The sequence below is a fragment of the Lissotriton vulgaris genome, chromosome 5 (genome assembly GCF_964263255.1).
Source record: "Lissotriton vulgaris chromosome 5, aLisVul1.2, whole genome shotgun sequence".
Taxonomy (NCBI): domain Eukaryota; kingdom Metazoa; phylum Chordata; class Amphibia; order Caudata; family Salamandridae; genus Lissotriton; species Lissotriton vulgaris.
The window spans coordinates 1051503392-1051515982 of NC_141693.1; the positions used below are offsets into that span (position 1 = coordinate 1051503392).

The following is a 12591-nucleotide window of genomic DNA, read 5'->3' on the forward strand; positions in this document are numbered from 1 at the left end:
ATTTATTTTGGCACAAGAAGATTAAGCTGTTTTTGCCCAGAATCACAGGATGTTGAGCTGACACCAAGACTTGAATCTAGTTCCCCAGTTCCAAAGTCAACATTTCTGGGCATAATGCCACATACACTCCATTAGCTAAAATACAGCATAATGTATTTTGAGAATCAGGTAGCTCTCCTAACTGGATTTATGGTGCTGATAATACAAACTTCTTGTGTCAAAGTCCTCTGAAGTGGATGAAAATACTTGTTGGATACTAAACAAAACATGTACTAAATATGGCTCAAATCAGAGAGGCAACTGAGGTAGATGGAGATCCCTCATAAAATGTGTCTGAGCTTTACCTGGAGCTGGGTGCCTTGAAACAGATAGTCTTTTCTATGGTCCTTTTTCTTCCCAGAGACTGGGCAGCACCTCCATGTTGCTCACAAATAGAGTGGTGAAGTCATGCCTGTGAATCATGAAGTGGAGCAGTCAGGAAAGGAGGAGCCGTATTACATGCCAATATGGTGTATGTTGGGAAAGAGTGAGATTGTATGGGCCCATCTGCTCTTTCCTTTCAAAGGTTGCTGGAGAGCAGCGGGGTTAGCCCTGGGCATGTGTTAATAGAAAATGTATGTGCCTTGCTGGGGCTACTGAATTGCAAGGGGAGGTCCAGGGAAGGTGTAGGATAGAAAGTGACAGTTTTTCTCTGGTTCTGCCAAAATAGGTTGGTATTGATTCTACCGCATGCCTCTTTCTTCCACCACCTTCAGCAACAACTAACAGCTACCAAAAAATCTTCCTAAAACAATACAGACTTTCATAACAAATTTATAAAACACATTGTTATATACAATGCCAATAGCTCAAACTTTAATGCTACGAGACCTATTGCATTGCAAATGCTTGTTCATTTGGTAAGTGGGCGATGCCAGGTAGAACAGGGATATGGATGTTAAAAAACCCACCCACTTAGATCCATCAGCTATCACTTTCCTTGAAAATTGCTCTTCATAGGTCATGTAAGTGTTGTCCTGTATACTTGTGTTATCAACCTACTCTGTGTATGTGCCTCTGTATTATCTTTGTTTTGCCTATTTGCAAGTCTCGTCTTATTTAGGTTTTGTAATGCTTATAATAAAGTTGCTACTGTTTATGGCCGGTGCACACATTTCATCTTATTTGATATGGCGGCTTGCATACTTCAGTTGGCGTTCCCATTTCTTTTTTATCTTGATGTCAAGCCTTTGTGTTGGACAGGACACATAGTGACTTAAAAAACTGACCCAGCTTTGTTCATCACTGCATTTTGATGGCCAATGAAGCAAGGAATATTTAGGGTTACTGTATAAATTGTTATAGACTTCATTCCTTGTGCACATTCTTTGGTGGATCCTGTGACCATGTCTCCCTGATGCAATAATCTTGTCTTAGGCCAGTCTGATCCTTCGATCTAATACCCTGAGCTTGGTATCAACTAGTTGAGCTTATAAACAGAAACGGTGACCTAATTGATCCTGTGGAGAGTTGGGTATTCTGATGATGACTGATATTTTTCTATTGAATGTTCTCTTCAAATCGTTTTTGCTTCTGTTTTCTTACAGAAAATGCTAATTAAGCAGCAGGATCGACTAGAAGAGCGTGAGCAGGACATAGAAGATCAGTTGTACAAACTGGAGTCCGACAAACGTATGGTTGAGGTAGGCAAGGCATGTCTACTGGAGACTGGGCCTCCTTTTCTTTTCATACACTGTTTAGGGTGGCTGAACTGTTGGCGTTCTACAGTTTTCAGTGACACTGAGTTAGAAAACCCCCTAGTTCCTTCCCTGTGACTAAACATGTCCAGATATGCTTTCTCTGACTGTAAAATGCTTGCTTAGTATGAAGTAGATCCACATTCCCGAAATGCAGTTGGCTGGTTCCTGCTAGTTGATCTTAATCTGCCATATGGGTCCAGCCCATAGACTACCCGCTCTCTGGTTTGCAAGGGATTCTGGGATGGAGAAGAAGAGTGGTGGCGTTGCTCCTATCCCTTTCCACTGCTGCTTATATGCCCTCGACTGCCAAGATAACCTCATTATTTAGTGTTCTACCAAGTGGCTTGGCTCTGTGCAGCACTGGTATATGAATCGTGTCCTTTCGTTTCTTATGTATCCTTGGCTAAAAGAAAATGTTTTTCCATGTACATCGGGCCATGACTCCTGTGCAGTAATACTTGAAAGCTTTTGAGTTCAGACATTGTTCTGATTTAACAAAAATGATGTTTAAAATGTAGAAAAATGTTATCATTATATTCTGGATGTAATGAGCATTTTCTTAAATATGGGTAATTGTTCTGCGGTAAGTGCAAAGGCGAGCACACAATTGTTTTTGAGCAGTAATAACTCTGTAACTGGGAGAATGCAAGTATGTAATGCTAGCACATTCTCTGTAATATGGAACATTTTTACTAGAACCAGTTTTTCTGATGCAGCTTTCAAACTACATGTTGCATGTGTGGCCCACTAACGATGAAGACAGAATACCATTGATAAGTCATCGTTTTGCTGTTCTGTAATAAACTTATTCCATTGGTTCCTTGAAAAGTCGATGGCAGTTGAGCAGTTCTCCATTCCTGCTTCAAAGACTTAAAATCAGATTTCATGGAAACCAATGTCATTGAAGTCTGGAGGGTGACTATAGCGTCTTAGTATTTTTGATCTGCATTTGAGTGAAAACTTGGAGACTTTGTACGACCAAACTGTGGTGAAATCATACGGGATAACAATTTCCAGTTATTGCAACAGCATTTGTGTCAGCGGGCCAAGTTCCCACCCAGTTGATGAGGGTTGTTATCCTTCCTTGAGTGCCTGTCAGGGTAGGTATGATAATGTCTGGATCCATCTAATGCCTTACCACTGCTTGGTTTCCTTGGTGTGTGTGTGTGTGTGTGTGTATAATATGTTTGTAGCGTGTTGCTGTAGATACATATGCTCTGAATACACGGACACTTGCAAGTTGGTTTTCTTGGCAGACCTCTTTCAAGTCACAAGGCATATAGTGACTCCTCCCTTACTTGGCAATGTGTATGGGTACCGACTCCATGTTAGACGATTTTTTACACTATTGGGCCTGAGCATGCAGGGTAGGAGCTCCATGTTCAACATTTTTCCTCGTTTACATTTGGGACCAGCCAGTGTATTGACTCAGATATATGGAAAGCAACTTTTGGCTTTGTTTCCAACAATTGTCTTCAGAAGACTGACCCGGTTCGACTCTGCAAGGCCTTGTGACCCTACTCTATGCTTAACATCTTTTTCAGTTGGTAATGTACATAGGTAATGGAACAAACCATTTTAGAAATGACTCTACGCCTTCGGGACTTCAAAGTATTGCCTCTGTGCAGAGCTCAAATATGGCTAAAGAGCACACCATACCAGGCTTCTCAAAAGTCCTAGAGTCGAGACAGAGCACTGCCCTTGATGGGGTCAACATCAATCCATTTGACAAAGACACAGCCCTCTGGGGCCCTATTGCTCTCTGCACCGGGTGGCATCTACCAAAAATGTAATCAGAGACCAAAAGACACAGATGATGGACGGAATGCAGAGCAAATCAAACATTCAACCCAGTCTACTTGCATTATTTCAGAGACCAGCATCTCCATCCAAGCAACCGAATCGAAGACTTTTTTGGTGCACATCACTGATGATTCAGAAAAACCTATACTCCAGCGGCTTCAGGAATAATTGGATGCAAGACAAAACGTCTTTATTCATCCGTACACCAGCAAGATCTCCATGAGACCGCCGGAAGATATTTTGCCTTGTAAGCAAAAACCTACCTTTTTAATGAGGAACTTGCCTTGGAACCCTCCCCTGGTGCCCAAACTAAAGAAAAGCAAGGACAGGGCACTATCCCAATTCATTGTTGTCCTCCTCCACCTGCTCCTCAGTCACCAACCCATACTTAATCACTGACATATTAACCGCAGGATTCCACTCACTACTCCTGTACAGGGCCAACTCCCTCACCCAGATGACCCCATTTGACCCGGTGCACATTGATAACTGGAGGATGACTATGATGTAGGTTTGCCAGGGTATCCAGACTTGGCTCATTACCCAGCTAGGTTGTTACCTTCAGATAACACAATCGCATATGAAGTAATCCAGAAGACTGCAGCTTTCTACAACGTAGATATGCTAGTTCTCTAAGAGGACAACCATTTCCTTGTGGAAACCTTATTTAAATTTGTGCTGACAGTGCAGTTTCTGGCCATGCTCAAGGAGATGCTGAAGCCTTCTGCAGATGAATTCAAAGAATGAATCCCGGCCAGGGTTGTCACACCTAGGGTAGATAAGAAATATAAACCTTCCCCAATGACTCCTATGCATCAGAGCTCAGGCTGTTCCAGATTATCTGATGGTCTACACTGTGCCAAAGCACGCTATCTCTCACGTTTCCACCGCCTGATAAAGAGTAAAAAAAACACTCAATGCCACAGGGAAAAGGGTGGTGGTCAGAGCTTCCGCCCGTGGAAGAATCCCCAAATCCATTGGCCTACATTCCCAGTACCACAGAGCACACTGGGATGCGATGAGTGATGTTCTAAAAGTCCTGCCTGACTAGTTTAAGGAGAGGAAGGGAAGAGTGGGTGGCAGAGAGCAGAACCATTTCAAATGCCACCATCTGGTGCACCTTGGATGCTGCAGAGACCGCTGCTCAAAGTGTCAATACCACGGTCTTGATCTGGCACCTCGCCTGGCTCTGCATTTTGGGCTTTAAGCCCGAAGTTCAGCAGCATGTGCTCAACCTGCCCTTTGATGGGGAGCATCTTTTTAGCCCCAAGTTGATCAAATGCTAAAGAAAATTAAAGACTAACACTGCCAAGGTTGTGGGTAGGCTCCAAAGTCCACCCCTAGAGGCTCCTTTTGGAGGCACAAATATTTGGCCAGTTCCAAAGCCGCCCTTTCCCAAGCCTACCTCTTCCTATCACAGACAGCAGCAGCTGGCTTACCAGCAGTACACATCATGGTGCTACAGCAGGGGTGCCTATAGAGGCAATAAAACCAGAGGCAATAACACCAGAGGCAGGAGAAAAGGTGGCTCTGGCAAAGGGTCCTCTGCCACCAAATATTGACTTCCTCCACTGCCCCGATCATGGAACACCTGTTGGTGTGGGGCTTAGCAGTGGTTTGCCACGGTGCCTTCCTAGAATATCATGCACCCTCTCCCAACATTTCACCCAGCAATCACAGCCTGAGAAGAGAGCATCTCCACACCTGGAAGAAGAGGTCCAAACATTACTTCAACAGGCTATAGAACCAGTGCCCTCCCATCAACGAGGCAAAGGGCGTTACTCTACTTCCTAATTCCAAAGGATGGCACCCTCCGGCCCCTAAACCGGTGCATCCTGTCCGAAACACTTGCGCATGTTAACCATAAAGGATGGTATCCCTCTGCTGCAGCAGCGCGATTTCATGATGGCATTAAATCTCAAGGACACCTACTTCAACATTCCAATCCATCAAGACTATCAACACTACCTGAGTTGTCTGATAAGTGGCCCTCATTGTTCAAATTGTTCCCATTTGGCTTCACCACAGCACCAAGGGTCTTCACCAAATGCCTGGCAGTGGTCCCTGTACATTTAAGGAGGGGGCATCCTCTTCTTTCCCTACTTGGATGATTGTCTCGTCAAGATCTGAAGCAAGGCATGGTGCCTTGCATAATCCAGGACATTGTTTCCCTCCTCCACAACTCGTGGTTCACTGTCCATGCCAGCAAGTGCCATTTGTTACCCCTGCAGATAAAACGCCTCCTGGGGTCAACACAAAACTCTGGCACCTTCAATCTCAGCTGCCACAGAGTGTCTGCTTTACAATAGCTACTGCCTTTCCTTCGGCCATGCCATTACCTTGCACTCAGAACTGTTATGCACCACCTTGGCATGATGGCAACTGTCCCTTTTCCGCACACTGGTCACAAGCGGGCAGTTTATTCGACCATCCAGTGTTGGTAAAGGCCAGCATACACCGCTCACCCCAGTGATGTAAAAGCAACAATCTGTTGCAGGGCAGGCCTTTTCTAAACCCTTTCTCTCAAGTCACCATTACCTTGGACCCTTTCAAGATGGCCAGGGAGCAAATCTCAATCTCAATACAGTACAATACGCGTGTGACCTACATCAACGGGGTATCACATCAACTACCTTGAGTTGGTAGCAATCCAACTTACCCTCAAAGCCTGCCTTCCTCTCATTAGGGGCAAAGTCATACTAGTCGAGATGGACAGCATGACAACCATGTATGATCTACGAAACCAAGCGGCACACATTCTCTGTCCCTCTCTTTGCTAGCTCAGAACATTTGGCACTGCGCACTTCTCCACCGTAGTCCCCTGAGGGTGAAGTACCTTCTGGGAGTGGACAGTGGCCATGCCAACTTGCTCAGCAGGGCACACAAACAAGTCCATGTGTGATATCCACCTACAAGTTACTTCCATCACTGGGGCAACTATGAAATGGACCTCTTTATAGACCTCTTTGCCCCCCCCCCCCACCACCAGATACTCACACCCCTTGGCAGTGCTCTATGAATTAGTCCGGGATAACATTTTCTAACGCTTTCCTGCCTCTCTACATCCTTTTGTAGTGGTGGAGTTGAGGCGTATGTCTGTCTCGCATATTCGTAGCCCCCTACCCCGTTCCAACAAGCCCTGGTACTCGGCACGCCTCAATGTCCATCAGTCCCCATGAGAAGCTCCATAATAGGCCAGACGTCTCACCAGAGCCAAGCCCAGATATGGCATCCAGACCCGAGCAACTCAGCCTAGGTATCTGGCAACTGAGGTACTTTAATTCACTAACCTATATCTCTCAAAGTATAGTCATTTTGCACAAGGCCGGTTGACCAACTACACAAGCCTGTTACGCAGCCAAGTGGAAGATTTTTTTTTTTTTTTGCTACTGTATTCCTAGGCACCTGGACCCCTTAAAACGTGCTATCCAGGATATCATATGCTTTTATTCCATCTCCAGAAGTCCGGCCCAGCTTACACTTCCATACGCCTCCGCTTACGAGTTGTTGCAGATTATATGCAGACTAGAGAACCTCCTTCCCTCCCTCCCTCTTACACCTAACACTGGTTAAAGCATTTATGGAGGATCTCAAAATGGTAATTTCCCTTCTCCAGTATGGAACTTCAATTTAGTCTGCATCCGACTCTTGGGGAGCCTTTTTTGAGTCTCTCCAGTACCTCTCCTGAAAAGTGCCTTTCTAGTGACAGTTGCCTCTCTCAGATGCATTGGCGAATAGCAAGCACTCTCATTACAGGAACCCTTCATCCAAGTGCATAGGGACAGGGTACTTCTCAGAACCAACCCCAAGTTCCTGCCTAATATGATTACCCCATTCCACCTTAAACAGACCAAAACTTCTAGTCTTCTTTCCCCAACCAGACTTTGTAGCAGAGAGAGCACTACACACTGCAGACGGTCTACATGTTTTCATTTATTTCCTTGAACGGGTTAAGCCTTTCCATAGATCGGACCAATTCTTTCTGTCCTTCACTAAACTTCACAAGTGTCGGCTTATATCCAAAAGCAAAGATTGCTAAATGTGTAAGTGCATTAAAACAGATTATTGCAAAGCCAAGCAAGCTCTCTCTGTTACACACACGGCGCACTCCTCGTAAGAAGGCTGCGACTGTGCCTTCCTAGGGAATAGTCCCCTAGTAAACATATGAGAGTCAGCCACATGGTCAACCCAACTCACATTTACCAGACACTATTGTTTGGATGTCCTCGCTAGACAACAGGCTATGGTTGTCTAGAATGTCCCAGGGATCTTATTTTAGACACAGGAAACTAAATTTTGAATGGAGTACGTGAAGTCTGAGATATTACTGTATACCTTGCCTACTCTTATTTGGCAAATGTCTATGGTTTTTGCACCAGTTGAACTAAACTAATTCACAACTTGATTATTGTTGTCTCTTTTATTTTAACCAGTTTGTCCAATCCAATCCGCTTTTATAAAATACAATCATGAATTTGAAAAACAATATAAACAATTTTTGACCAATTCAAAGTCAAAATACCAGTCTTTGACAAATTCACAGTCCAGTTAACAGCCTTGACAAATTCACAGTCAAGTTAACAGCCGACGTGTTTCGTCCCATTCAGGGACATCATCAGGGCTGTGAACAAAAAAAAGAAAAAAATTATATATAAACACATAATGAAGCTGAATACATTCACCTTCCATTTTCCCCCCAAAACACTCTTCATATGTACATTGATTGTCAATAGACACCACCCTATCCAATCGAGACAGTTGAAAAACAAATGTTGACATATAATTTAAGCTGCAATGTATCATCACTATATACAAATCACAATATTTATTGCGAAAACTCCTTCCGACATGGAGTACTTTCATCATTTGCTAAAATAGCATACAGCCCGCTCCTCCTTCTCCCTCATCGGTATTGTAAACCATTGAAGACCAACCCCAGGGCGGAGTACTAGAAAAGGCTCACCTTTGATAAATCTCCGATATTTGATCATGAAATCTTCATATCAAAAGAATCCAAAATCTTCCTATATAATGTCACTCTCCTTTAGTCCCTATATAAACAAAACATGATTCTAAATTTGCATCGGGTGTAACTATGTATATCTTTGCTGACCAACTTAGAAAGCCAAATTGAAATGAGTGCTCTATCAAATATCCTAGCTCCTTATCTTACCAAGATCGTAGTCTTATGCAATTTCGTTGGTCCTTCCTTTAAACAGCGTGATTCTATTCTATAGCCCCAAATTTATCTAAAATAAAATAAAAAATAACTAAGTATTTCCAATGTTAAGACCTAACTTCTTACACCTTGCATTCCATTCGTCAATCTCATCGAGTCTTACCAGAAATCTTTATTTAATGCTGTTCTACAATGATACCTTGGGGAGGTCGAGTATGTATTCATAATACTTGGAGAATAGTTTAAAACCAATAACGATTGTGGAATTTACCCCTTAGTAGCACATTTAGAGACCCCACACCGTCTCAGTTGGGTTAAGAGATCTTCTTTTAGACCTCTGCATCATTCACATGCTAGCCAGTGCCTCTAGGGGTACGGGGGGGGTGTTCTAAATTAATGTGTAATTTTGTGTTCATTACTTTAAAAATGGTTGGTAATGCCTGAACTTAGCACACACACAACTCGGGGGTACGCCTGCTGCTGGTAACTGTGGGACAAGCAGCAGGCGTACCCCCGAGTTGTGTGTGTGCTAAGTTCAAGCAGTACCAACAATTTTTAAAGTAATGAACACAAAATTACACATTAGTTTAGAACACACCAACATTTAATGAGAACCAAGACCCAAAGATCATTCGGATAGTTTAACGAAACTGATGATAATACTTTTTAAAGATTTGAAGGCCAAAAGCACATAGAAAAAGTCTAGCATGATGGAAAGACAACAGTTTCTGGTGGACCGGGATTTCAGGCTGGCCGCGATGGAGTGAAGGTCGGGTACACCAAGCAGGTTGCTCTGGTCAAAGGTTTTACCTTTGGACCTAGTCTCCAACTGCTGGGAAAACTTCTTCTCGTTAGTCCTGCATCCCCTATTCTCCTTGGGGCAGGCTTCTGGGTCCCAGGTCTTTCTCCACCCAGGTCCCTACAAGATCTAGTCTTCTTTAGTAAGCTATCCCCTCTTTGAGTCAGGCGTCCTGCTTTTTGTTTTCCTGAAGTAAATAGGAGGCAAACCACTTGTTCATTGAAGAGCAATTCCAGTCACTGAGTGCCAGTAGGATTTGCGGTCCTTGCGCCTCTCGGGAGTAAAGAGTGATTTCTTCAAGCAGAGCTGCATTATTCAGGTGGAGTGTTCCCATTTCTATGAAAGATGCACTAGCCTGTGATTGGAGTAATTCTGCCACCCAGTCCTAACCCTTTTCTCACAGCCCATCCGCCTCCTTTTGCAACACTTTCTTTGCCTTACTGTAAAATTACCCAAGAGCTCCTGTTTCAAGATGGCGTTGAGGACGTAGCCACTTTTGTTTGTCTTGAGTACAAAATGTAAGCGCACTATTCGTTAGAATTTTCTGGTGACACTATAGTTGATTACTAGGGACGTCAGGCCTCAAAATTCTTAACATTTTACCAGACCTGCAGGTCTAGTGACTTGAATAATCTACTAGACTTAACTGTAATGCACTTTACCCGTAAACTGGTCTCAAATTGTGTGATCCTAGGGACATTTTTTTTAGCAGTGCTGCCTTTTTTTTCACTATTCACATCGGAGAGCGCCTTCAAATATTAGAGTTCAGCATTTTTGCTGTACAAAAAAACTCCTGCGCGATTAAAAACTCACTAGTAATAAGTATTTTCTAAAGCATTATGTGATCGAGCTGTCATTTACTAATAGCACATTTTCCATTTAAATAGCCTCAAACTGTCCTAACATGCAGTTTTATTGATAAAACTATATAGTGCAGTGGTTCCTAACATGTGGTCTGGGGACCCCAGGGGTCCGCGAAGCCTACTCCGGGTGACTGCTTAGTGAATAAAATCAAAACCGATAAATACTGTATGTAAATAAAAAAAGTAAAATGCCAAATTAAACATTTTAAAATGTTGTTAGGAAAAAAGACATCCTACAGCCTTTCATTTCACTCTTTGTACAGCGCGATTGTCAGACAGTTCACTTAAAAAAAATCTCAAATTTTGCAGCCTGAGACTGAAAAGTAAATACCAACTTCCATATTCTAAAGTAGGCTGCATTTTGTAAGAAGACATAAGTTGACATTTGCATACTGAGTAGCATATTCGGTTCGAGGCATGTGGGCTGCTGAATTCATATCTGTGCATAGATTACATAGCAGTCCTGTGCCAGCTGCAGCAATCTAAACAAGCATTTACAATGCAATAGGTCTCCCAGCTTTAAAGTTTGAGCTATTGGCATTGTATATTACAATGTGTTACATTAATTTGTTATCAAACTCTGAATTGTTGTATAAAGATGGTAAATGCTGCAAGAAAAAGCAGCACTGAAATTTATAGCTTTCGCAATCGCTATTGTAATGAAGCTGAACAGGCAGGGACAAAAGCATAGTCATAACAATCGATTTAAAAAATAAATGAAAAAAACACTCACTGAAAGTCTGCTTTCGATTCTGCGACTGTCCGCAAACCCAAAACGGCCTCCTCCTCCCCCGAGGGCACCTCACCACGCCCTCGCCCCCCCCTAGCTACGCGGGTGCTGACGCATGCAACCGTCAGGGAGGACACCCACGTGTGAGGAGGAGCGGCCGGGGATCGAACCGCGGGCGCACGCGCCCACGGAGAGAAGCCGCGCCCACGGAGAGAAGCCCCGCCCACGGAGAGAAGCCCATGCCCTAGAGAGAGCCCCGCGGTGGCAGCTGAAGACCGGAGTAGCGGTAAGTGGGGGGGGGCGCTTGGTGCACGTGTGTGTGTGTGTGTATGCGACAGCAGGGGTCAGTTCTCTTTATGTGGGGGTGCATGCGTGCATGGGCGCTCGTGTGTGTGTGTGTGTCTCTGCGTATGCGCATGCATGTAGGGTGTTGGAGCTTCCCAGGAGACGGCAGCTGAGCGTGTTCGCGCGCGTGTGGCCTACGCCGATCGCCTTTGCGCGCGGCCTGTGCTGTCTCCCGGGAAGCATAGTCAGCAACACAAGCATTTGCAATGCAATGGTCTCGGCATCATTAAAGGTAGAGCTATTGGCATTGCTCATGACATTTTTTTTCTTTAAATGTAAATTGATACTTGTATAGCGCACTACTCACCCGCAAGGGTCTCAAGGCACTTGTACGAATACCGCTGTGGAACCCGTCCTGGCTTTCCCTGTGAGGCGTCCACTCCTGGGCACTCCCAGGGTGAAGGCCAGGCATCCTTAGCGTTGTGGGGGCCGTTGTGGAGATTAAGCAAGCTATTGCCCAGAGTTGCAGAGTGGGACTCTATGATTAGAATAGGCACCGAGGCGAGAATTATCAGGCCCGTGGAATTTTGAGCCCAAGACCCGCCGAGGCGGGGAATTGAACCCTGGTCCCGGGCTAGACCTCTGCATCAGGGTCTGCCGCTCTAACCATTGAGCCACACTCAAAAATAAAACTCTGCCCTCACCACTCTGCACTCACCACCACTCTGCACTCACCACCACTCTGCACTCACCACCATCACCACCACTCTGCCCTCACCACCACTCTGCCCTCACCACCACTCTGCCCTCACCACCACTCTGCCCTCACCACCACTCTGCCCTCACCACCACTCTGCCCTCACCACCACTCTGCCCTCACCACCACTCTGCCCTCACCCACCACTCTGCACTCACCACCACTCTGCACTCACCACCATCACCACCACTCTGCCCTCACCACCACTCTGCCCTCACCACCACTCTGCCCTCACCACCACTCTGCCCTCACCACCACTCTGCCCTCACCACCACTCTGCCCTCACCACCACTCTGCCCTCACCACCACTCTGCCCTCACCACCACTCTGCCCTCACCACCACTCTGCCCTCACCACCCACTCTGCACTCACCCACCACTCTGCACTCACCCACCACTCTGCACTCACCACCATCACCACCACTCTGCACTCACCA

General features: G+C 45.0%; 1 protein-coding gene across 1 annotated transcript in view; it reads left to right on the plus strand.

The window, feature by feature from the left end:
* TRIM8 (tripartite motif containing 8) overlaps window positions 1–12591 on the plus strand; it is a 104396-nt gene that overhangs the window by 49785 nt on the left and 42020 nt on the right. Inside the window, exon 2 of the mRNA XM_086922695.1 lies at window positions 1587–1682. Within this exon, the coding sequence (XP_086778821.1) occupies window positions 1587–1682 (96 nt within the window). The remainder of the gene's footprint in view (window positions 1–1586; window positions 1683–12591) is intronic.